The 27675-nt window shown below is 37.2% G+C and overlaps 1 protein-coding gene across 2 annotated transcripts in view; it reads left to right on the top strand.

The window, feature by feature from the left end:
• The window catches only part of CEP128 (centrosomal protein 128), a 460860-nt gene that overhangs the window by 133515 nt on the left and 299670 nt on the right, over positions 1 to 27675 (top strand). For both annotated transcript variants that reach the window (XM_030931469.1, XM_030931470.1), the window contains one exon: positions 19125 to 19475. In XM_030931469.1, coding sequence (XP_030787329.1) covers positions 19125 to 19475 — 351 coding nt within the window. The remainder of the gene's footprint in view (positions 1 to 19124; positions 19476 to 27675) is intronic.

Raw genomic sequence — 27675 nt, 5'->3', positions numbered from 1 at the left:
TTAGGGCATCAATTTTAAATCTTTCCTTCTTTGTCTTGTGGGCATTTAGTGCTATAAATTTCCCTCTACACACTGCTTTAAATGTGTCCCAGAGATTCTGGTATGTTGTATCTTTGTTCTCATTGGTTTCAAAGAACATCTTTATTTCTGCCTTCATTTCGTTATGTGCCCAGTAGTCATTCAGGGGCAGGTTGTTCAGTTTCCATGTAGTTGAGCGGTTTTGATTGAGTTTCTTAGTCCTGAGTTCTAGTTTGATTGCACTGTGGTCTGAGAGACAGTTTGTTATAATTTCTGTTCTGTTACATTTGCTGAGGAGTGCTTTACTTCCATCTAGGTGGTCAATTTTGGAATAAGTGTGATGTGGTGCTGAGAAGAATGTATATTCTGTTGATTTGGGGTGGAGAGTTCTGTAGGTATCTATTAGGTGTGCTTGGTGCAGAGTTGAGTTCAATTCCTGGATATCCTTGTTAACTTTCTGTCTCATTGATCTGTCTAATATTGATAGTGGGGTGTTAAAGTCTCTCATTATTATTGTGTGGGAGTCTAAGTCTCTTTGTAAGTCTCTAAGGACTTGCTTTATGAATCTGGGTGCTCCCGTATTGGGTGCATATGTATTTAGGATAGTTAGCTCTTCTTGTTGAATTGATCCCTTTACCATTATGTAATGGCCTTCTTTGTCTCTTTTCATCTTTGTTGGTTTAAATTCTGTTTAAGCAGAGACTAGGTTTGCAACCCCTGCCTTTTTTTGTTTTCCATTTGCTTGGTAGATCTTCCTCCATCCCTTTATTTTGAGCCTTTGTGTGTCTCTGCATGTGAGATGGGTCTCCTGAATACAGCAAAGTGATGGGTCTTGAATCTTTATCTAATTTGCCAGTCTGTGTCTTTTAATTGCACCATTTAGCCAGTTTACGTTTAAGGTTAATATTGTTATGTGTCAATTTGGTCCTGTCATTATGATGTTAGCTGGTTATTTTGCTCGTTAGTTGATGCAGTTTCTTCCTAGTCTTGATGGTCTTTACATTTTGGCATGTTTTTGCAATGGTTGGTACCTGTTGTTCCTTTCCATGTTTAGTGCTTCCTTCAGCAGCTCCTGTAGGGCAGGCCTGGTGGTGACAAAATCTCTCAGCATTTGCTTGTCTGTAAAGGATTTTATTTCTCCTTCACTTATGAAACTTAGTTTGGCTGGATATGAAATTTTGGGTTGGAAATTGTTTTCTTTAAGAATGTTGAATATTGGCCCTCACTGTCTTCTGGCTTATAGAGTTTCTGCCGAGAGATCTGCTGTTAGTCTGATGGGCTTCCCTTTGTGGGTAACCCGACCTTTCTCTCTGGCTGCCCTTAACATTTTTCCCTTCATTTCAACTTTGGTGAATCTGACAATTATGTGTCTTGGAGTTTCTCTTCTCGCGGCGTATCTTTGTAGTGTTCTCTGTATTTCCTGTATTTGAATGTTGGCCTGCCTTGCTAGGTTGGGGAAGTTCTCCTGGATAATATCCTGCAGAGTGTTTTCCAACTTGGTTCCATTCTCCCCGTCACTTTCAGGTACACCAATCAGATGTAGATTTGGTCTTTTCACATAATCCCATATTTCTTGGAGACTTTGTTCATTTCTTTTTACTCTTTTTTCTCTAAACTTCTCTTCTCACTTCATTTCATTCATTTGATCTTCAATCTCTGATACTCTTTCTTCCAGTTGATCGAGTTGGTTACTGAAGCTTGTGCATTTGTCATGTAGTTCTTGTGTCATGGTTTTCATCTCTATCAGGCCATTTATGGACTTCTCTGCATTGGTTATTCTAGTTATCCATTCGTCAAATCTTTTTTCAAAGTTTTTAGTTTCTTTGTGCTGACTTCGTAGTTCCTCCTTTAGCTCTGAGAAGTTTGATCGACTGAATCCTTCTTCCTTCAACTCGTCAAAGTCATTCTCCATCCAGCTTTGTTTCGTTGCTGGCGAGAAGCTGCGTTCCTTTGAAGGGGGAGAGGCGCTCTGATTTTTTGAATTTTGAGCTTTTCTGCACTGCTTTTTCCCCATCTTTGTGGTTTTATCTGCCTTTGGTCTTTGATGATGGTGATGTACAGATGGGGTTTTGGTGTGGATGTCCTTTCTGTTTGTTAGTTTTCCTTCTAACAGTCAGGACACTTGGCTGCAGGTCTGTTGGAGTTTGCTTGAGGTCCACTCAAGTTAGGCTACTTCCAGTTAGGCTCTCCTTGTTAGGCTACTTAGGGGTCAGGGACCCACGTGAGTGGGCAGTCTGTCCATTCTCAGATCTCAGCCTCTGTGCTGGGAGAATCACTACTCTCTTCAAAGTTGTCAGACAGGGATATTTACATCTGCAGAGGTTTCTGCTGCTTCTTGTTTAGCTATGCCCTGTCCCTAGAGGTCCGTAATAGTTGTTTTTTTTTCCAGTTTTTTGAATTTGCTTTCATAGGGGAGGAATGTTTCCTGAAGACACATCAGTGGTTTTGGTTGGGAAGGGCCGTTTGATTTCTTCAGCTGTAAACAGCGTCAGTGATATATGTTATTTTCTTGGTGGTTTAGGGTACAGTTATTAGTGGAGGCTGTGGTGAATTTTTCCTGGGGATGGAGATGTCAGCTGGGTAAGTTCTTTGGGTCTTCATAGTGGCAATGGTGGGCCAAGCATGCTTGATCTTGGGCTCCGGGGCAGATTTTGGGTCTTCGTATGGCTTGCTTGCATGCAGGTAGTGGTAGCGGTGGTCCAGGTTGGTGATTGTGTTCTCAGATCCCTACGCAGGTGCTGTGGTATGAGTCATGGCAGTAGCAGTGGTGAGATGATCCTTGCAGTTCCAAAAAGAATGCTGGTGTTGTCGGTAGGTATGGTACAGGGTTTCCACACACAGCCCAGACGTGCAGCTCCCAGTCTCTCCTGCTTTCTATGGCAACAGCACTGCAGAGTCATGCAGAGGTGGGGAGGGATCCTGACATTACACAAGGCTGGGCACAGATGTTATGCTGCCAATGGGGCATAGTTGCCATGCACAGCCCCATACATTCAGACATCTGGCTATTGTATTGGCTGTGCCTGCAGCAGTTTGCAGAAGGGCAAAAGGTGTCTCACTTTTCTGTTTATGAGTCTGAGCACAGAGACCACTGCCAGTGGGAGGGGATCTCACTCTCCGCCTGTGAGGCCAAGCATAGAGTTTGTGCCACTGCTGGTGGTGGGGTCACTTCTCTTGGTCCCAGACAATGAGTTCTTGGGCTCTGGAAGGTGCTTGCCTTGGTATCCTTTGTTTCAGAGGTTGCTTTTTTGATGTGTTCTATCCTTCTTTCTCCTGGGACATACTTCCTATGTGCTAGAGTACTAGGGACCCCACGCTACCTTTGGGTTCAGCCAGTTCTGTGCTGCTGTAGCCTTCTGGGGGACACAGGGAGATGTTCATGGGCACCCAGGATGTGTAGATGTTGGGACTGTGGTTCCCAGGGCAGGATGTAGACCTATGATGGCTGTGCTGTCACAGAGGCACCCAGCTGTAGCTGCTTGTGTCTCTGGGTTGGGGTGAGTAACCCAGCACAAGTTCCTGTCTGGTGCAGGGCCCCTGTGGGATGTTCAGACCTCTGTCCTTGATAGTGTTAGGGTTCATGTGGATAAAGGAGCTCTCCAGTGTTTCAGATTGCAGCAGTTTGTGGTGGGAATGTGAACAGCTGAAGTTCTCTCATGTACCCTTTTTCTGTAATACCAATCCCCCCCTGGGTCTTCTGCTGATCTCAGTTGAGCTGGTCTCTTGTTTCCTGTACCTTGTGTTCCCTTGGTGTTTCCTGAGACTTCTCTGTTAAACTCTAGTGTTCTCTCCTCGATGTTCTATTTGAGGTATGAGAATCGATTTGCAATTTTGGTTCTTGCTTCTGTAGAGAGCGGGTATCTGTGTCTCTGGTTAGCCATCTTGAACTCAAATTGACCTAAATTTTTAACTTTAATAGTTAATTTTACTTAATTTAAACATAAGTAGAAATTAGTAGGTGGTAATGTGATTGGATGGTATGAAATTGGGCTAGGAGTCATGTCTTGAATTCTTAGTGGCATAGAAAGTATACTGATTTTACTTTAATTATTTGAATATTGGGTGGCTTTATGGGGGAGGTGTTGATGCATTTTATTGAGGGCCTATTTAAAGAAAAATTGCCCAAAGCCACCTCTTTCTATGTGTTCTCGAATCTAAAAAGGATTATTATATTTATTTGAAGCAATATTTATTTTTGAAAAACAAAGTCTGTCCTCTATTTAGCTTTCCTTAGTTTCTATTTCCTCCTTGTGTTTAAAATGGAAAATTGCTTCCTTCCAAGTGCACAAGTTTATTGTATTACGTAAGATAATGTGTCTGTTCTCTTTCAAATAAACTATAATGTTCTATAATGATGTAAGGCAATAATATTAGGTGTTATGTTACATTTAGTTTCTCTCCCTCAATATTTGTTATATATTTCAGAATAATATATATATTTTAAATTTATCTGTGTAATTTCTCTTAGTCTTCTCTGCTGCCACATCAATATTGGTGAGACATAGGTGTATGTCTTTTATTGATACCTGCCTTGGCCTATTGCATTTCATAGCAAATCTATAATGAAGTTGTTCTCACTTAGTCAAAAGCAGTCTCAAATACCAATCTACTTTAAGCTGAAGAGTTTTATCCTATTTATATTAAAATTTTATTCTCCCAGAGTGCCTACTTTAAACATCAGAGTTGCAGTGTTAAAATTATCAGTCTAATAGGGTGAGAGATAAATTAAGAAAACAGAAATGTACTTTGAGATATGTGTTCCAGGGTCAGAATTTCCCTTGTGTGTTACTGAGGTCTAGATGTTAATTACATGTCCCTTGTGTTTTAAGTTAAACACTCTAAAGAAATGTGTATTTAAAATCTTCCATGTAGTGAACATCTAGTGAATGAAAGAGAAGTTAATATTTTATTTCTTCCCAAAGAGATGAATGTGTTTAATTAATAGAACATGATTTTCTGTAGTTTGCTTAAGTTTAGTATCATGTTTTATTAAAAAGTACAAAGAGGTTGTATGAAGCCTCTCGTAGGATTTGTTTAGAAATAAGTATTTTTAATCACTAAGACTGAAGAACCTATTATTTGGGATTGATATAGTTTGGGTGTTTCTGCTCCATTTGGCAAAAAGAAAATGATAATGGTATATGTGATCAAAATTAAAATGATAGAAAAGACAGTAGGTTATATTTTAAAGGAATAATATATGGGATATGGTTATTAGCATGGCCCCTGATGTTTTATTCATCTCCTAATTCACTCATTAAGAATTTGAATCAAGTTTTAAAGATTGTTAGTGAGTTTTGCTTGAGTTAAAAAGAATTGACTCACATTTTAAGTTTGGTATTCTACTTTCAACCAATCACAACTTTAAAAAACACCATTTGAAAGAGTATGGTCTCAATGAATGATAGCCTAATTTAGCTTCATGTAGGTATAGTTCAGGGCTCCCAGACTTCCTTTGATTGATTTGAATTCTTTTATTCAAAGAGATTTGCCTTAGTTCTCCTGACTGTGGAAAATTGATTACTTGTCCTCTCAGTATCAGTTCATGAAACACTCAAATTATGCTGAAATGAATGAGTTCATCAAGACATGCAAGCATATGTCAAACTAATTTCCCAATGGAGGTGAGTAGGGGATGGCTTAATTGAGAATCTGAAAATTTCAGGTAAAACTCTATTAAATTTGTTAATTCTTTAGTTTATTCAATAAAAGCAGAACTTTATAATATCAGTTAGGAGTTAGTACTGGAACTAGAACTGCTGTAGTATTCTATTAGTAAGTGTTTGTAATATCATTGGCAGACATGGCCCTGCTTAGGCTTCCAGGGGTTGGGAAGCTGCTGCTGCAAAGGCCTCTTAGCTAGGACCAAGGGTGAGATCCACTGCAGAACAAAATAAATACTGTCTGTATGACTAGTAGCATACGGTATGACTATACTGTATGACTAGTATGTCCAAATTAGCAAGAATATGGTCGTTGCCTCACTTCCACATTCCAAATCTCTGAACATTGCATCTAATTGAGAGATCCTAATGTTTTCCCCAAAACCTAGCTCAAGTGAGTGCTGAGTATTCAGTTTTTGGATTTCCATATGATAGGAGAATATGTTAGAGGGAGGTGGCAATGGGGGTGATTGCTATTGGGTCATACCTGACAGTGCCAGTAATCAGGTTTTCTTTTAGTTGAAAGACAGGACCTTACCTTGTATTTTTCATTGCCCTTGAGCAGCCTTGTGTCCTTAGTTGGCACCCAAGCAAATGTCCACTGAATTCATGTTAATCTTAATATCACATTTATATATATATATATACACATATCAATAATGTTATATTCAGTATATAATTTCTTTGAAGATTTTTTTAAAGCGTCTAGTTCATTTTAGTTTAGTTTAATTGCATTTAGATGCAATTAACTGGTCACAAGGAAACTGTAAAATGTTCCAACAAGCTAGAAGTCAGCCTAATTTCAATAAATACAAAATATGAATACAATTTATATATATATATTATATATATATATGTTTTTGCACTTGAGTCAACTCTTTTTCTATTTTTCTCCCGTTTAGATGCAGCATTTATATTCATTCAATATTTTCATTTAGTCCCTATTTTAAAGAAGTCATATTATGGACAGAGATTAGTTTAATTTTTGTTCATAGGGTCAGTATTATAGATAATTAATTGAATTATATTTCAAGTGGAATTCTATCATTGGCTTGTCTACCACTTACTAGCTTTCATGTTACTGCATTTCCCTTGGAAGGAATGGAACTTTATATGCCTGTGGTTGAAATATCATTAACATTGCAGTATATCATTTTGATACATTTAGGCAATGCTACTTTTCATTGTACTGTGCTTCTGGAAACCATATTATGAAACACATCATTACAGTTTGGTTTGTGTGGTTTTATATAAGAAATACTGTAATTAATTGTGTGCATACCAAGGTTTTGTAACCAAAACACATTAAAATGAACTTGTCATTAATTCGAAGTTATAATAACTTTTATTTAAAAAGATTAAAATTTTAAAATTATTCTTTATGTTCTGTAAAATGAGTATAATGTAAACATCCACATAATTTTGCAGTACACATATTTATTCTAGCATACGAAAAAGTGTGTTATATATAGTATATAAATATATAAAAATGTAACTATAAATCTACAACTATAGTATCATGTATACAGTATTTCCGTAACTGACAGTTTAGTTAGTATAAACATTAAAATAATAATTTACAGTTAATTTTTTTGTCCTAAAATTTAGAAGAGGTTTTCTCAGATATCATAAAACTGGGAAAATGGAATAAATTGAACAAGTGGCTTTTTTTCTTCACTAATTTTTCAGGATGAAATAGAGGCTTTACAAATAATTGATTTTCCATTTGTCCGGTCCCTTATCTTGGGATCATTCTTTTTAAATGTTGTAGAGTCAAATTAATTTGCAGTGTTACAAAAAGCTTTACTTGTGAATATTTGAGAGTCGTGTCTTGTTCAGGTTCGCATGTTGATCTTTTTCCTCTTTACCATTTTCCTCTCAAGCCTCTTTCCCTTACTGACACTGGTGTTAAGGGAGCTTTGATCATGAAAGAAGATAGTACTAGGCATATTTTGGCATGAGTGGTGTTGGGAGCTGTGTCACTTCCTGAATTGGCTGGCATGGGAATTCGTTTTATTTCCTCCATCTCTGTTTCTGTCTCTTTTTTCCCCATTGCCCACTCTTTTTCTCTTTAATACTTTCTGTAGTAACTGTTAAATTAACTTCTTTTGTTTCCTTAGCCAGTACCTATTTTTTTTTTTTTAACATATAGCTATTGTTTTGAAGAAAGTATCATTTCTTTCTTTATCATAAAATCAAATCAGATAAAGGCACTCAGGAATGAAGTGTTAACATATACTAGGCAGCATAAATTTGGAAGAGAGGCAAGATTTGAAATAGAGCCCAAAGAATTGTTCATATATATCACACTTATTAAAAATAACTGAGAGATGTCTGTCTTGCCTACTAGGTCCTATAGTTCTCTGGAGTGATAGAACACAGAAATATGCTATCTTATTCATCTTTATGTCTCAGCAACTAGGATATTGCTGAGTGCAGTAAATATTTATTGAATTGAATGAAAATGTGTACTGTCTTCAGAAAAACTGACAAATGTGTTCTTTTCCAGTCTTTCAAATGCCACAGTTTGTTCTTATGTATGATAAGCCAGCTCCATTGAATTTGATTGCTGAAATTCAATTCAGATGAGAGAAGAATTGGTTCTAAAAGTCCATTCCTGTTTAAAAGGATTATGTTCAATTATTTTTAATGTTGCCATAATATTTAATATCCTAGTGTTAGCATAAAGTCTTTTGGTGATTAATCTTTCTCAAGTACATACCTAATCATGTTATTCTCTTGCTGGAAAACCTTTGAAAGCTTAAACTGGATTTCAGTATCTAAGTCAATTTCTGACCTTACTTTTCTTTTTTTTTCTTTATTTCCTCTAAAAAAAAAAAAAAAAAAAAAAAAAAAAAAAACAGCAGGATACATGTGCAGAACATGGAGGTTTGTTACATAGGTTATATGTGTGCCATGGTGGTTTGCTATACCTATTGATCCATCCTCTAAGTTCCCTCTCCTCACCCCCCATCCCCCAACAGTCCCCCCTGGTGTGTGTTGTTCCCCTCTTTGTGTCCATGCGTTCTCAATGTTCAACTCCCACTTATGAATGAGAGCATGCGGTATTTGGTTTTCTGTTCTTGTGTTAGTTTGCTGAGGAGAATGGCTTCCAGCTTCATCCAGATCCCTGCAAAGGACATGATCTCATTCCTTTTTATGGCTGCATAGTATTCCACGGTATATATATATACCATATTTTCTTTATCAAGTCTATCATTGATGGGAATTTGGGCTGATTCCATGTCTTTGCGATTGTAAATAATGCTGTAGTAAGCATATATGTGCATGTATCTTTACAATAGAATGATTTATATTCCTTTGAGTATATACCCAGTAATGGGATTGCTGTGCCAAATGGTATTTCTGGTTCTAGATTCTTGAGGAATCACCTTACTGTCTTCCACAATGGTCAAACTAATTTACATTCCTTCCAACAGTGTAAAAGTGTTCGTGTATCTCCACAGCCTCACCAACATCTATTGTTTCCTGACTTTTTAATAATCGCCATTCTGACTAGCGTGGGATGGTTTCTCATTGTGGTTTTGATTTGCATTTATCTGATGATCAGTGATGTTGAGCTTGTTTTTTTTTTTTTTTTTTTTTTTTGGAGATGAAGTCTCACACTGTTAGCCAGGTTGGAATGCAGTGGCATGATCTCAGTTCACTGCAATCTCTGCCTTCCGGGTTCAAGGGATTCTCCTGCCTCAGCCTCCCAAGTAGCTGGGATTACCAGCACCCACCACTGTGCCCAGCTAATTTTTTGTGTTTTTAGTGGAGACGGGATTTCACTATGTTGACCAGGCTGGTCGCAAACTCCTGACCTCATGATCCGCCCACCTCGGCCTCCCAAAGTGCTGGTATTACAGGTGTGAGCCACTGCACCTGGCCGATATGGAGCTTTTTTTCATATGTTTGTCGGCCATGCAAATGTCTTCTTTTGAGACGCATCTGTTCATATCCTTTGCCCTCTTTTTGATATGGTTGTTTGTTTTTTTTCTTGTAAATATGTTTTAAGTTCCTTCTCAATAAATGCAGAAAAGGCCTTTGATAAAATTCAACATCCCTTCATGTTAAAAACTCTTAATAAACTAGGTATTGATGGAACATATCTCAAAATAGTAAGGGTTATTTATGACAAACCCACAGCCAATATCATATTGAGTGGGCAAAAGCTGGAAGCATTCCCTTTGAAAACTGATACAAGACAAGGAGACCCTGTCTCACCACTCCTATTCAATATAGCATTGGAAGTTCTGGCCAGGCAATCAGGCAAGAGAAACAAATAAAGATATTCGAATAGGAAGAGAGGAAGTCAGTTTGTCTCTGTTTGCAGACAAAATGATTTTATATTTACAAAATCCCATCATCTCAGCCAAAAAATCCTTGAACTGATAAGCAACCTGACCTTATCTTTTTAATCTCTCTTTAACCCTCTCAAGCTATTGTCATAATCAGCCACCAATAGTGAAATCTGTTGCCCGTGCGTTTTTATGGTAGTGAATGCTCGTTTCCTTTCTGTAAGTGACCCAATCTTTTCTTGACGTTTTAGTTTGCCTGCTTTCTCATGTTTCATTTCTCTTCTTTCTGAGGTCTTGCTGAACAGAGTAGTTTCTCTTGAAACCTACTAATTTAAGTCTGGTTTCTGCTAGTTAACAGCGATGTCTGTTCTCTCCTGCTCATTCGTATTCACCCCAATCAGTACTTGTACTGCAGTACTTCCTTAGTGCCTAGCCTATTGTCTTTAACATAGAAAGAATAAGTAAGTAGTCTATGCCTGGTTTAGTTTTAACACAAGTCAGCCTTATCCTGTGATTGTTTTTCTCAGTTCACAAACATTTCAGAAAAACCTCTGCATCAAGGAGGTATGATTCCTATTCAGGAGTTCCTCTTGTCTGGAAGGAACGTGGCAGCTTAGTTATTAAAGGGGTCGTTTGAATAGTATCCAAGCCATTAACATAGTGAAGTGGAATCAATATTGGATTGAATATTAGGGACCTGTGATTAGTCCTTTCTCTGCCAAAAACTATCTACCTTATCTTGGATTGATCACTCTTCCTGTGCCTCAATTTCCTGATCTGTAAAATAAAGACATTGGATTATGTCACTAATTTTAACATTGTTGCTAGCAAGATATAAAAAGAGTTCTCTTTATTGAGTTTCTAAAATGTGTCAGTTACTCTTTTGGGTGCTTTATCTTCATGTAGGTTATCATTCCTCTGGAAGTCGGTGTTATTGAATCCATTTTATAAGTGACGTTGTATCGGGGGAATCTACCCCCAGTATTTCAACGTAGGTTCTTTCGATTTTCCGTAAGTGTCGGCCGGCTGAGAAATAAAGAGAAAGAGTACAAAGAGAGGAATTTTATGGCTGGGCCGCTGGGGGTGACATCACATCTCGGCAGGACCATGATACCCACCTGAGCCTCAAACCAGCAAGTTTTTTATTAAGGGTTTCAAAAGGGGAGGGGGTGTAAAACAGGAAGTAGGTACAAAGATCACATGCTTCAAAAGGGAAAAAGTAGAACTACTAATAAGGGTCTAACGAAGATCACATGCTTCTGAGGGAACAGGACAAAGGGAGAAAGCAGAACCACTGATAAGGGTCCAACGAAGATCCCAAGGCAAAGGGCAAAAGCAGAACTACTGATAAGGGTCTATGTTCAGCAGTGCGCATATGTTCTTGATAAACATCTTAAATAACAGAAAACAGGGTTCAAGAGCAGAGAACCGGTCTAATCACAGATTTACTGGGGTGGAGTTTTTCCCCACCCTAGTAAGCCTGCGGGTACTGCAGGAGACCAGGGCATATCTCAGTCCTTATCTCAACTGCACAAGACAGACATTCCCAGAGCAGCCGTTTATAGACCTCCCCCCAGGAATGCATTCCTTTCCCAGTGTATTAATATTAATATTCCTTGCTAGGAAAATAATTTAGCAGTATCTCTCCTACTTGCATGTCCGTTTATAGGCTCTCTGCAAGAAGAAAAATATGACTGTTTCTGCCTGATCCCACAGGCAGTCAGACCTTATGGTTGTCTTCCCTTGTTCCCTAAAAATTGCTGTTACTCTGTTCTTTTTCAAGGTGCACTGATTTCATATTGTTCAAACACACATGTTTTACAATCAATTTGTACAGTTAACACAATTATCACAGTGGTCCTGAGGTGGCATACACCCTCAGCTTATGAAGATAACAGGATTAAGAGATTAAAGTAAAGACAGGCATAAGAAATTATAAAAGTATTATTTGGGAACTGATAAATGTCCATGAAATCTTCACCATTTATGTTCCTCTACCGTGTCTCCAGCTGGTTCCTCCGTTCGGGGTCCCTGACTTCCCATGACAACGTTGCTTTAGTTCATGAAGGGTAAGCACCCTTCTAAGGTCACAGGATAGCAGAGGTGGGATTTGAACGCAAGCCTGAGTGACTCATTCTCTTTCCATGATATGCCACTGTCTTCCGAGAGATGTGACTTTTCAGTCATTACAGTCTGGCAGTTTTCTCACTTACCCTTACGAGTTTCTATACAAAGTACATAAATACTATAAATGAAAATGATTATTTAAAATATGTATTGTTTAGAGTATCCTGGCTTATTTGGGGGTAGATTTTCCATTTTTGATATATGTTTTTAAATGTTCACCAAGGTGCCCAGTCTCTCGTGTGTGTTCACTGTCAAGTGTTTGTAAAGGAAAAATTGCATTATATTGTATTATACTTTTGTTCCATCAGTGAACAAATAAGTAGTTATTGTTGCCACCTATATGGTAGTCTATTTTATGTCTCTTAAACCCTCATGGAAAATGTTTTAAATGCAGGCTTAACCGTTCTTTTCTGGCATTTGAGAACTTGGATGATAAGTAGTTTTCTACACTGAAATAAAGTTTTACTTAAATAATAATAAGGAGAATTCACTGTGTCTAGACTACAAAAAATATAGTTTATTTTAAGCGCCTGGTTTCTGAGAGTCTAAAATTTTGCTCCATACAGGTAGCTGGTGCCCAAGTGACCAGTCCCCTAATTAAAACTTTGGACACAATGAGCTTTCCAGATAGATAACACTTTATACGTGTTGTCAGAATTAACTGCTGGAGGAATTGAACATGCCCTGTGTAATTTCACTGGGAGTAATTTCTTGAAGTGTGCACCTACTTTCCCCTGGACTTCACTTCATGTGCCTTTTTCTCTTTGCTAATTTTGCTTTGTATCTCTCCTCTTTAATAAATCTTAACATAATTATGACTGTAATATGCTGAGTCCTATAAATCCTTCTAACTACCAGCAAACCTGAGACCTTCAACACAACTATCCATCAACATTTATTCCCACTTGAAGAAAGAAAGAGAAAAGAAGGGGAATTGAATGGTATAACGTTTTAGATTTAGATGGAGCTTTTATAAGCTTTTTGGCATTGTATGGGCAAAAATGTATGGTAATATGGATAATTCTGTTTTTGAGTTGTTCCTTTTTTTGACACTGCTTATATAGCGAGAAATAAACATGGACTTAATTAAGTGATACCAAATTTAACCATTCTGCTTTAGTGGCTGAGATAATTTCACACAATCTAAATATAAAAAGTTCTTCAGTGTAGAAGATGCCTCCAGGAATATATAATAGTAATAATGGAACTGAAAATCATTATAATGGAATAAATAAGAAAAATGCTTTTCATTTAGCATTTCATGTAGTGCATCAGGAAGATAATATTTACTACTTGTGCCTTAATATTTACTATAAATATCCTGAAAACATTTATGCATGGATTTATTATGTGTTTGTACACTTACATGCTCTAGGTATATGTGCATGTGTATGTGAGTGAGAGTGTATGTGTGTTGGGAATTGATATGAGGGTTCTGTAGTACAGTCCTTTGATTGATGTGGGGTAAATATTTATTACAGTTAGATTTTTCTGATTGATTATTTGAGGAAGATGGATTAAAGAAATGCCAAAACAATGGCTGAATACAATCCTTAGGAGAATATAGGAAGGACCTCTATAATGAATTTTACCTTAAAAATAACGCAGGCTGACAGCAAAGCTGTAGCTACTGATAGTTTCTAGACTCAGGGCAGTTAGAAGAGGTGTTCATCCAGGACAAATTCAAACCTATTGATTAGTGAAAATCACACTTATTTACAAGAAGATCCATACCGTTTTCTGTTCTTTTATACTCACATACCCAATCAATGACATGATCTTTTCAAATATTATTCAAAGTGAATTATTGCATGTAGCATGTTAATATAAAAGTCTGCCATATTTAAATGTGAGAACAAAAGAGTTTGCCTGCATAAGCTCTGGGCTTGAATATGTTAATCCTGTGCTCCTTGTTGTTGCTCTGTAATTACAGAAGAATAAATAACCCTGAACTTATTTTCCTTCTGGGTTCAAGTGAGTTGCTGGAGAAATCCAAAGAATTTGGTGTACTCTTGGGCCCATTATCAATTTGAAACTATCTAACTAGAACCTTATTTCTGTTTGTCATCTTTTAAACATCTATCAGTTGTTCATTTCCTGTTTTCCTACTGTGATTTTTTCAGATCTTCTCACTATTAAATTACACAATTTAACTCATTTCCATCCTCCCTCATCAGAGAGCTACTTTCCTGCCATTTTAGAAGGACTGCCTTTTTGTTAGGAGTTGGTCCTCAGATAAGTTTACTTCTTGACTTACTAAATTTAAGACGCCTGTGAGTTCTAAGTGTAGAAAGTTATGAAGCTGTTGCAGGAAGTCAGGGACCCCAAACGGAGGGACTCACTGACACCATGGCAGAAGAACATAAATTGTGAAGATTTCATGAACATTTATCACTTCCCCAATCAATACTCCTGTGATTTCCTATGCCTGTCTTTACTTTAATCTCTGAATCCCGTCATCTTCGTGCGGAGGATGTATGTCGCCTCAGGACCCTGTGATGATTGCATTAACTGCACAGATTGTTTGTAGAGCATGTGTGCTTGAACAATATGAAATCTGGGCACCTTGAAAAAAGAACAGGATAACAGCAATGTTCAGGGAACAAGGGAGATCACCTTAAACTCTAACTGCCAGTGAGATGGGCGGAACAGAGCCATATTTCTCTTCTTTCAAAAGCAAATAGGAGAAATATCGCTGAATTCTTTTTCTTAGCAAGGAACATCCCTGAGAAAGAGAATGCGCCCCTGAGGGTAGGCCTCTGAAGTTGCCACGTTTGGGGCAGCTGTCTTTTACAGTTGAAGACTAAGGCGAAGGGATTAAATAAGTCCCCATCCCCTATAGTGCTCCCAGGCTTATTAAGACGGGGAAATTCCTGCCTAAGAAATTTTGGTCAGACCGGTTGTCTGGTCTCAAACCCTGTCTCCTGATAAGATGTTATCAATGACAATGCGTGCCTGAAACTTCATTAGCAATTTTAATTTCACCCCATCCTGTGGTCCTGTGATATCGCCCTGCCTCCATTTGCTTTGTGATATTTTATTACCTTGTGAAGCATGTGATCTCTGTGACCCACACCCTATTTGTGCACTCCCTCCCCTTTGAAAATTGCTGATAAAAACTTGCTGGTTTTACTGCTCAGAGAGCACCATGGGACCTGCCAACATGTGATGTCTCCTCCGGACACCCAGCTTTAAAATTTCTCTCTCTTGTACTCTTTCCCTTTATTTCTCAGACCAGCCAACACTTAGGGAAATAGAAAAGAACCCACGTTGAATATCGGGGCTGGGGTTCCCCCGATATGAAGCCATTAGATATTTGAAAGTCTGGAGATGAGGAGATAGTATGGCCTCTGAGTGTAGGACTCACTAATACCTACTAATATCTGTCTACCTAAATACTCATCTACCAAGGATATTGTGTAGGTGAGATGATTCATAATATTGGAACTTTATAGAGTTATTTAGATTTAAGAGGCTAAATGATAGAAGAGACTTAGGAAATGAGATTATGAAAGAAGAAGAGGAAGATAGAGAGCTAGTGAAAAGTGGTATTGTGAAAGTTAAGGAAGCAGAGAGTTAGAATGAGCAAGGGGTTATTAACAGTGTCACATGCTATAAGGAAACTAGGTGAAGGAAATTTTTGTTTGTTTTGTTTTGTTTTGACTGAATTTTGCTCTGTGGCCTTGGCTGGAGTGCAGTGGCAGAAGCTCAGCTCACTGCAAGCTCCACCTCCTGGGTTCAAGCTGTTCTTGTGTCTTAGCCTCCTGAGTAGCTGGGATTACAGGTATGTGCCACCACACCCAGCTAATTTTTGTGTTTTTAGTAGGAGACGGATTTTGCTGTGTTGCCCAGGCTGGTCTCGAACTCCTGAGCTCAAGTGATCCACCCACCTCGGCCTCCCAAAGTAAGGTTTTTAAAGAGTTTTTGTATTTGGCTGTAGGTGATCTTTGAGGATCTTGATGAGAGCTGTTTTCATAGTATGATGGAAACCAGACGTAGTGAACCAAGTGAACTGAAATAAGGTTGTGGGGGCATCAAGTATGAACTACTCTTTCCAGGAGCTTGGCTTAAGAGGTAGATGAGTACATGGTGCTGGGTAGAAGATAATGTAGGATTGAGAAAAGTGCTTTTGTTGGTGGTGTTTTTCTTTTTTTAATTTTTAAAAATCTTTACTGTTAGTTTTTGAGATGAGAGAAGTAAAGTGGAGTAGTCAAGTAGGAAAATCACAGAGATAGGCTATTTGTCTAAGGAAGAATCCCCTTTCCTTGGAGGCTGGAAAAGAGAAGAAATTGACCGTTGGTAAATTTTAAAATACAAGTAGGATATACTTGGGGTATCCTGCATTAACTGCCTGCCTCAATTTTACTTTTGAAGGAGGAACTATAGTACCTACCAAAACCAAGGGTAAAAATGGTAGGGTCAGAGATGAGACTTTTTGTAATAATGGCCCTTGCGTGAGCTGGGTTGAGGCATGTGGAAGACTTTCTGGGTGCCAATGAGTTGACTCTCAGTGTGTGGTCACATCAACTGATAATCCTGTGTGACGTTTCTTACAGGACTCAACCCGACATAGGAATTAGGAATTTTTTAAGTTCACCTAGAGTTGGTGGTTTTGTTGGTAACGTTCAGTGAATGAACAGTTTAAAGAGGGAGGCTAGGTGTAAGCAAGAGACTGGCTAAAGTGAAAAAATACAGTATTTGGGTTAGAAAGCCAGGATTTAAAGCTAGCAAAAGAAATCTCAAGGGAGTGGTTATCTCCTTGACAGTGAAGCACAGATAACACAGAAGGAAGAGGGTGAAATAGCTGATTAGATTGGTAATTAAATCCAAGAATTATGGGAAGAGGGTGGAGTGAGGAACTTCTTGCTTTAAAGGTGGCAGTTCTTATAAAAACACCAAGATAAAACCATGGCAGTGGGTGACTGAAGAGGCATGGAGTTGGGGTCATCTGAGAATCTGGAAGTTTAGCAATAGGTTGGTAACATGGGCTCTAGAAGCAGACTATCCAGATCCAAATCCCTATGCCCTCACTTATTAGGTGTGTGATCTTGAACACATTATTAACTGCAGCAAATGTTGGTTACTTTTCACTGAAATGGGGATAATAGTGTCTCATTTTAGATTTGTGTTGGGATTGAATGAGGTAATTCATATAAAGCATTAAATCTTTGGTATAACTCGACTACTCAATGCATTTCAGTCACAGTCATAGTTATCTGATTATTATTGCTCCTTTTCTTTTAAATCTCAGCTTATACATCACCTCCTATGGGAGACTCTCTGCAGCCACACTGTAGACTATAGACGCCTTTAGGTAACTCTTCATCATGTTTTAGCACCTAGGACTATCTACTATAATTTAATGGTTGGAAAAAATACCTCCCTAATTAGAGTTAGCTTCTCTGGTGTTAAGACTGTGTCCTATTAATTTTCTATAAACCATATCTCTGATGAACAGGAAGTGTAGCCACTTTCTTTCCAAGGATTTGTTGAAAAGAAAAATCAGTTCCATTTCTCTTTTGATGAGGAATCACTTGATTGCTGCTTGTTAATCAAGTTGATCTCTAGCATATTGGTAACACTTTTAGGATAAGAGCAAAAGGTAAACCACAATTACAAGGGTTTTTCTGATCTTATTGTAGAATTTTCTACACACACAAGTATACAGTTCTCAATTTCCCATTTGGGTGGATGAAGTGTCTTCCAGGCTGCCTTGAATTTAGCAAACTGGACAAATGCAAACCTGTTGCCTAGAAAATGAAGTTTGTTTTTGAGGCATTTAAAAAAATGTTTGCCGTAATGTCAAACTATGATTTTAATCATGAGGGAGATTATATTTAACCTTATTTGAGCCATAGATCATGGAATCTGGACCTGGAAACTCTGCTGCTGGGGCCAAAAGAGCTTGGTAAATGTTTCTAGTTTCATTTGTCTGGGCCTTAGTTCAGTGGAGATGTTATTTATTGTTTATCCAACTCACAGCTTCATTCTAGCCCTTTGAACCCATTCTTATTTGGACACATGACCTTTTTATGTTACCTTGGTTGCCACTAAGTATTTGGAAAGTAAGGCTCAGGAGGGGCAGCTTATGTGACCCATTGTAAGCGCTTTATTTCTGAATTTATCACTTTCTTACAAAGCTTTACAAAAGTGGCTTAATGTTAATGATTCTTTAATGGCTTAATGTTAATGATTATTTTATTTGTATAAACTTACTTAAAACAGTATCTTCTCATTTTTAAACTTAAAATAGATATTTACTTATTCTTAAAATATGTATTAATCATGATGATTTAGTGTAATTTCCAAATATATAATCACCATCCTGGCTTTAGGGAAGCTAGACTTAAGGTTTTTTTTCTTGATTAGAGAAATATTCAAAATAAAGTTAAATTAAATGTATTTATAAATGTGTACTATAGTGATTCATATCAGCTTGGGATAAGTGCTTCAATATATAATATTATGTTGGTTTATCTGGAAATAATCAATGTATAAGCACTTTATTGGGAACCTAATGTAGTGTTATCTATGCTGATGTTTCTGTCACTTTATTGTTACTTATTTTTGTTTTTTTATTATAATTTTGTTTTGCTGCCAGAAAGCAAAATGCTATATATGATTGCTACTAATAGTTCTCTGATAACCTGACACATTTTAAAACATTAATATTTCTTCAGTTGGACAAAACACTAGGTTGTTACTAAAATAATGCACATTGTTTTCTTCAAAAGTGCCTTCTATTTTAGTGACAGTCAATTGGAAACCCATGTTTTCCTTTTTTGGATAATAAAATAGTCCAAAAAAGAGGGAATATTTATATAAAAAATTATTCCCAACTAATGTGGTTATAAAACACAAAGAAAATGACTCATATATTCTAAATTGATTGCTAATGAATTTTAATACAAATGATTTCCATTTCAGTAGCATTAGAGATTCTTGTTTGATGATATGCTACACATCCAGTTTTGACATGGATTTGTTCCTAATGTTTCACATGCTTTATTCCTAGAATTTAACACGTGAACTGGAGAATGGGGAAAAACAGCAACTCCAGATGTTGGATCGACTTAAGGAGATCCAGAGTCACTTTGACACATGTGAGGCCGAACGTAAGCATGCTGACCTTCAGATCTCAGAGCTGACTCGCCATGCAGAGGATGCAACCAAGCAGGCTGAGCAGTACCTCAGTGAGCTCCAGCAGTCAGAGGCCCTGAAAGAGGAGGCGGAGAAGAGGAGGGAAGACCTGAAACTGAAAGCTCAAGAATCCATTAGGCAGTGGAAGCTTAAACATAAGAAGTTAGAGCGAGCATTGGAGAAACAATCTGAAACGGTTGATGAACTGACAGGCAAGAATAATCAGGTATAAAAGCCACATTCCTAAGGAATGGTTTTCAGTGTGACCCAACCATTCATTCATCTATCCTTTGAAAAAACACTTTGCATATAATCAATATGCCCTTGATAGAAGAATCCTTATGGTTGGCTGTTTCAAAGTATAAAGGTTAATTTTAAAATATTTTTTACTTAAGCCTTTTTGTAGTTTAATATTAGGTGGCTTTTCAGAGTTGGCCCTTCAATAGATGTACCCCTTGCCCCAGTGTAGGTGTAAGTTTCCTAAATTGAATTATTCTTTAATCTCCTGATATTCCAATGGAAGAAAATTACTAAATCTTCCTTATTTTCACACAACTTTCCTCCCAATGCATGTATTTTAAAATCTCATTTATTTATATATTTCAACTAGGTATTGGTTAGAAAGAAGCATTTAAAAAATGCAGTAGTTACTAGGGCCATTTACTGGCAGCAACTGTAATGGGCTTACTTAAATGTGTACACTGAGGATCTCACTGACTGAGCAGTGTTATGGGATCACAACCCTCTTCAGGACTTTGGTTTTATGCCCTTTTGATAGCAACAAAACGCATTTCACTCATCTAAGTATGCATTTCACATTAACTTTTCTCTTGTATAATCAGTTACTTTAAATGGATTTTATGCTTCTATGTTGATTCTCATCTGATATATATTTGGGCTGAATTAAACCCAGATGTTTATAAGATAATAAGCAGGAAAGTCGTGATTGATTTTTATCCATGTTTATTCTTGGTTTATCATTTGTGCTTTGTCATTTGTCACTTGTCAAGAACTCTGTACATTCCAAAAGAATAATCATTTATGGATAAGTTGACTTTCTTTGAAAAGAAAACAAAATGTAGGGCATTATATTTATAAAATCAATTTTCAGCATTTAAGAGTGACAGATGCTTACTTCAGATGAGCTGTCATAGAAAAGATACTTTATCTTTTACATATGAATTTCTCGGACATATAGAAGATGAAAGAAATGATCATTTTGCACTCACTGCAGATTGCTTTTCATTTTAACCCATCATCTGACACATACTGGGTGGCTGGTTGCCCTGAAGTAAAGCAGTTCTAAAGCTTTCAGACTTGTGCCTGAACTGATCTGATCCCAGGAAATTGCTCTATCTTGATTATTCTGTTGTCAGCCTGATCTGGCAACCGGCTCAGTGAGCCTGACCGTAAGGTAGGTAGGTGGCTAGCAAGAGGAGTGGTTGAGGGAATTGACTGATTGAAAATCTCATCTGGAGATTTTACTTAATTAGAAGAGATTTAGAAGGGTCCATGTCATCATACAGTATTCTAGTCCATGGTGCTGAGACTTTTCTAGGTTGAGTTTTCAGAATATTAAAAATTGTTTAACAATGATTTCCCAGAATACTTCCAATTATTTTTATCACTTAGCATTACTAATGATAAGCAAAGAAGCAGTTTTAAAGTGATTACCACAGTTAAGGTCGTAACACAATTATCACAGCAGGCGTTGTAATTTCTCCTTTAAAAGCCTTAAAAATTAATGCAGCATGTTGCAGTTAGAGCAATGGTTTTTCAAGGAAAAAGAGTAAGAAATGTGCTCAGTAAATCTGTGATGTGGAAATACATGGCAAATAATTTTGGAAAAATTTTCAAAAAATATATTACTGAATATTATTTCAAAGGGATATTTAATTCTTAAGAAAATCACAAAGCCACCTTAACACATTTGTAATACAGCTACTTTCTTTTTGATTTTTAGGGCTAATTATTTTCAAAAACTGACTCCAAGGTATTTTGGAAGGGTGTATTAAAATAAAAATTATACCGATTTACAAATATAACATATGGTGGCTTAAAGAATAAATTACTTAATAAGTACCCTTACTGAGTCATTTTATATGCTCATATGATGCTCTCCTCATATTTGCAGTATGGTTCTGTGTCTACCGCCAGTTTTCTTTTTCTAGCATAATTTATTTTCTGCTTTAAGATTTGTTACTTAAAAAATATACTAAATGACAAAAGGCTTTTTTTCTCTTAAAAACTTCTCCCATTTATTTTTTTTTTTCCTGCTTTTTACATTTCTGGAATCTTAGTAAGATTATAAGATTCCATATTACAAAACTACTTCGTTACTGAATGATGTGTAATATCAAATCGCATATCACTGCAGAAAAAAAAACAAAACAAAACCCAGACAGATCAAATTGTATACTTTCCTCCAAGACAATTAAATGGATATTTACATCAGGGAATTGTGGTGTACTTCAGGGATATGTAGGTAACACATATTAGGAGATCGAAAACTTAATAGATACAAATAATCTAGCCGTAAGTTGTGGTATTTTTGCTTCTCTTTTTCTTTTAAGGTACTGTTTGAAATCATTGGTTTGTACAGGTGCTTTGAAAACGACAAAGAAAAGATTGGACTCCGATCATAGTATATGCTTTTCTGAATGTTTCCAATTTTTTTCATATTCTTTTTTAATATGGATAATGGGAATACTTTCCAGGGTTTTTTTTTTCCCCCTGCTGAATTGGCAGAATAATTGGCTTACTTATGTATTGAGCTTTTTGCTTGATAGTATTTGACTTCAAGAAGCTTAAATTACCATATATTCCTTCTGCATATTTCCCTCCTGCTGGCAAAAAAAGAGTTATATGTAATATATGCTATCTTGTAAAATCTGAGTTTTTGAATGGTTGAAAGTAAGAAGGATCAGTGCCAGAGTGTATGATTTTTTGAATGCATATACAGTCCTATCACATACCGTTCAAGAAATGCTAGAGTATGTATTAGTATAATCCAGCCATCTGCCTGCATTTTCCCTCACATGCAGGTAAAACAAACAAAACAAAACAAAACAAAAACATTGAGTAATCCCCTCATCTACCTTTTAGTTAATTAAAAAAAAAAAAACCCACCAAACTGTATATATAATACTTTGTGTTCAGGTCTTTGAGGACTTGGCTTCTGTTTCTATAATTGCCATGGTTTTAGATAGTATCATTCTTTGGGCTTCACACAGCTATTTTCCGGGCTTTTTTCAATACTCTTTTCTTTTGCCCCTTCTTTGGAAGCTTGGACTGTCTGGTTAGAACATTCTTTTCCCATTTTTGCTCTTGACTGTTGGCTATTTTTCATTTATGCCACTACATTTCTCAAGGATTTTAGCTTGGCTTTGCATCAGCCTGTTTTACGTCATGTAATTCTTGCCATCATCCTTAGTAACTTCAGAGTTCAAGTCCTCAACCTACTGAAGTCTGTATCCTTATAATTCACTAACGTCTTATTTTATAGTGACCTTCACTGAAATAATTCTACTTCAGCGTCCAATTTCTGTGTTTAAATTTTATCTTCATCTGTAATTGTTCCATGTTCAAGTCTTCAGTTCCAAAGCTCAGTCTGATCTTTCAGAATTCTTCTCTTCCCTACCACCTAGCTTTTTTAACTATTAATACCCAATTTTGATCTTTCTATATTCCTCTGGTTTACTAGCCAGTTTCTGGATTCAGTTTTCTTCCTGTCACATTGGACTTCATCGAAAGCTACTTTGATGTCATTCTCATCACATCTTCAATTTCTTTCTTCTTCCTCATACATTTTACCGATTTCTAATCTGGAGTCAACCCGACTTTCCACTTTTTCCATTCCTTCTCCTAAACAGTAACAACAAAACTTCTATAGAAATAGCAGTTGGCTTCTATAGTATTCATGATTACCTCTTCCCTCCCCCTATCCAGTCCATTCAATAATTAATGCAAGACCATCACTAGGTACAAAATTGCAGAGAGGTGAAGCCAGAGCTTTGATATACTCTCTGGAGCACTTCTGCCTGGAATGATTTTCTTGCGGTTTAAGCAAGTTCGGATTGGGATTTTCTCTTACCCTCAGAAGAAGAAATTCATGTTTATGTAAACTTTGAGTTCTAGCAATAAGGAGCTATAAGCAAAATAACCTAAATTGTAGGATTGGCTGAGAGGAGAAGTAGGGTAAGGGGCAAGAGAGGATCATATTGTTCTAAAAGGAAAGTTGGTAAACTTTGCTATGTGGTTGGAAGCAACTGGTTTAAAAGATAAATCATATTTAGGGGCAGTGATGCTGTGAATAAGAGGATAGTATTAAGTGACTGGTAGGAAAACTTTAGGATGTTGGAGTATGTTGTGTACATATTTCAGCCTTCAGTAAGGTATTACAAGAGAAAGACAAGTTTAGGTTGAAACTGGTCTGTCTAAAAGCAGAGCTTTGTTCGTTTCTGTTTGTTTGTTTGTTTTTATTTTATTTTATTTTATGTATAATAAATTATTTTTTATTATACTTTAAGTTCTAGGGTACATGTGCATAACGTGCAGGTTTGTTACATATGTATACTTGTGCCATGTTGGTGTGCTGCACCCATCAACTCGTCAGCACCCATCAATTCGTCATTTATATCAGGTATAACTCCCAATGCAATCCCTTCCCCCTCCCCCCTCCCCATGATAGGCCCCAATGTGTGATGTTCCCCTTCCTGAGTCCAAGTGATCTCATTGTTCAGTTCCCACCTATGAGTGAGAACATGCGGTGTTTGGTTTTCTGTTCTTGTGATAGTTTGCTAAGAATGATGGTTTCCAGCTGCATCCATGTCCCTACAAAGGATGCAAACTCATCCTTTTTTATGGCTGCATAATATTCCATGGTGTATATGTGCCACATTTTCTTAATCCAGTCTGTCACAGATGGACATTTGGGTTGATTCCAAGTCTTTGCTATTGTGAATAGTGCTGCAATAAACATACGTGTGCACGTGTCTTTATAGCAGCATGATTTATAATCCTTTGGGTATATACCCAGTAGTGGGATGGCTGGGTCATATGGTACATCTAGTTCCAGATCCTTGAGGAATTGCCATACTGTTTTCCATAATGGTTGAACTAGTTTACAATCCCACCAACAGTGTAAAAGTGTTCCTGTTTCTCCACATCCTCTCCAACACCTGTTGTTTCCTGACTTTTTAATGATTGCCATTCTAACTGGTGTGAGATGGTATCTCATTGTGGTTTTGGTTTGCATCTCTCTGATGGCCAGTGATGATGAGCACTTTTTCATGTGTCTGTTGGCTGTATGAATGTCTTCTTTTGAGAAATGTCTGTTCATATCCTTTGCCCACTTTTTGATGGGGTTGTTTATTTTTTTTCTTGTAAATTTGTTTGAGTTCTTTGTAGATTCTGGATATTAGCCCTTTGTCAGATGAGTAGATTGCAAAAATTTTCTCCCATTCTGTAGGTTGCCTGTTCACTCTGATGGTAGTTTCTTTTGCTGTACAGAAGCTCTTTAGTTTAATGAGATCCCATTTGTCAATTTTGGCTTTTGCTGCCGTTGCTTTTGGTTTTAGACATGAAGTCCTTGCCCATGCCTATGTCCTGAATGGTACTACCTAGGTTTTCTTCTAGGGTTTTTATGGTATTAGGTCTAACATTTAAGTCTCTAATCCATCTTGAATTAATCTTCGTATAAGGAGTAAGGAAAGGATCCAGTTTCAGCTTTCTACTTATGGCTAGCCAGTTTTCCCAGCACCATTTATTAAATAGGGAATCCTTTCCCCATTTCTTGTTTCTCTCAGGTTTGTCAAAGATCAGATGGCTGTAGATGTGTGGTATTATTTCTGAGGACTCTGTTCTGTTCCACTGGTCTATATCTCTGTTTTGGTACCAGTACCATGCTGTTTTGGTTACTGTAGCCTTGTAGTATAGTTTGAAGTCAGGTAGCGTGATGCCTCCAGCTTTGTTCTTATGACATAGGATTGTCTTGGCAATGTGGGCTCTTTTTTGGTTCCATATGAACTTTAAAGCCGTTTTTTCCAATTCTGTGAAGAAATTCATTGGTAGCTTGATGGGGATGGCATTGAATCTATAAATAACCTTGGGCAGTATGGCCATTTTCACGATATTGATTCTTCCTATCCATGAGCATGGTATGTTCTTCCATTTGTTTGTGTCCTCTTTTATTTCACTGAGCAGTGGTTTGTAGTTCTCCTTGAAGAGGTCCTTTACATCCCTTGTAAGTTGGATTCCTAGGTGTTTTATTCTCTTTGAAGCAATTGTGAATGGAAGTTCATTCATGATTTGGCTCTCTGGTTGTCTGTTACTGGTGTATAAGAATGCTTGTGATTTTTGCACATTAATTTTGTATCCTGAGACTTTGCTGAAGTTGCTTATCAGCTTAAGGAGATTTTGGGCTGAGACAATGGGGTTTTCTAAATATACAATCATGTCATCTGCAAACAGGGACAATTTGACTTCTTCTTTTCCTAACTGGATACCCTTGATTTCTTTCTCTTGCCTGATTGCCCTAGCCAGAACTTCCAAGACTATGTTGAATAGGAGTGGTGAGAGAGGGCATCCCTGTCTTGTGCCAGTTTTCAAAGGGAATTTTTCCAGTTTTTGCCCATTCAGTATGATATTGGCTGTGGGTTTGTCATAAATAGCTCTTATTATTTTGAGGTACGTTCCATCAATACCGAATTTATTGAGTGTTTTTAGCATGAAGGGCTGTTGAATTTTGTCAAAAGCCTTTTCTGCATCGATTGAGATAATCATGTGGTTCTTGTCTTTGGTTCTGTTTATATGCTGGATTACGTTTATTGATTTGTGAATGTTGAACCAGCCTTGCATCCCAGGGATGAAGCCCACTTGATCATGGTGGATAAGCTTTCTGATGTGCTGCTGAATCCAGTTTGCCAGTATTTTATTGAGGATTTTTGCATCGATGTTCATCAGGGATATTGGTCTAAAATTTTCTTTTTTTGTTGTGTCTCTGCCAGGCTTTGGTATCAGGATGATGTTGGCCTCATAAAATGAGTTAGGGAGGATTCCCTCTTTTTCAATTGATTGGAATAGTTTCAGAAGGAATGGTACCAGCTCCTCCTTGTACCTCTGGTAGAATTCAGCTGTGAATCCATCTGTTCCTGGACTTTTTTTGGTTGGTAGGCTCTTAATGATTGCCTCAATTTCAGAGCCTGCTATTGGTCTATTTAGGGATTCAACTTCTTCCTGGTTTAGTCTTGGAAGAGTGTAAGTGTCCAGAAAATGATCCATTTCTTCTAGATTTTCTAGTTGATTTGCGTAGAGGTGTTTACAGTATTCTCTGATGGTAGTTTGTATTTCTGTGGGGTCCGTGGTGATATCCCCTTTATCATTTTTTATTGCGTCTATTTGATTCTTCTCTCTTTTCTTCTTTATTAGTCTTGCTAGCGGTCTGTCAATTTTGTTGATTTTTTCAAAAAACCAACTCCTGGATTCTTTGATTTTTTGGAGGATTTTTTTGTGTCTCTATCTCCTTCAGTTCTGCTCTGATCTTAGTTATTTCTTGCCTTCTGCTAGCTTTTGAATGTGTTTGCTCTTGCTTCTCCAGTTCTTTTAATTGTGATGTTAGAGTGTCAATTTTAGATCTTTCCAGCTTTCTCTTGTGGGCATTTAGTGCTATAAATTTCCCTCTACACACTGCTTTAAATGTGTCCCAGAGATTCTGGTATGTTGTATCTTTGTTCTCATTGGTTTCAAAGAACATCTTTATTTCTGCCTTCATTTCGTTATGTACCCAGTAGTCATTCAGGAGCAGGTTGTTCAGTTTCCATGTAGTTGAGCGGTTTTGATTGAGTTTCTTAGTCCTGAGTTCTAGTTTGATTGCACTGTGGTCTGAGAGACAGTTTATTATAATTTCTGTTCTTTTACATTTGCTAAGGAGTGCTTTACTTCCAATTATGTGGTCAATTTTGGAACAAGTGCGATGTGGTGCTGAGAAGAATGTATATTCTGTTGATTTGGGGTGGAGAGTTCTATAGAAGTCTATTAGGTCTGCTAGGTGCAGAGATGAGTTCAATTCCTGAATATCCTTGTTAACTTTCTGTCTCATTGATCTGTCTAATGTTGACAGTGGAGTGTTGAAGTCTCCCATTATTATTGTATGGGAGTCTAAGTCTCTTTGTAAGTCTCTAAGGACTTGCTTTATGAATCTGGGTGCTCCTGTATTGGGTGCATATATATTTAGGAGAGTTAGCTCTTCCTGTTGAATTGATCCCTTTACCATTATGTAATGGCCTTTTTGTCTCTTTTGATCTTTGATGATTTAAAGTCTATTTTATCAGAGATTAGGATTGCAACCCCTGCTTTTTTTGTTTTCCATTTGCTTGGTAGATCTTCCTCCATCCCTTCATTTTGAGCCTATGTATGTCTCTGCATGT

This window comes from Rhinopithecus roxellana, chromosome 5 (genome assembly GCF_007565055.1).
Source record: "Rhinopithecus roxellana isolate Shanxi Qingling chromosome 5, ASM756505v1, whole genome shotgun sequence".
NCBI classification, from domain to species: Eukaryota; Metazoa; Chordata; class Mammalia; order Primates; family Cercopithecidae; genus Rhinopithecus; species Rhinopithecus roxellana.
The sequence above is the reverse complement of the archived record's forward strand: the minus strand, read 5'-3'. Positions and strand labels throughout refer to the sequence as shown.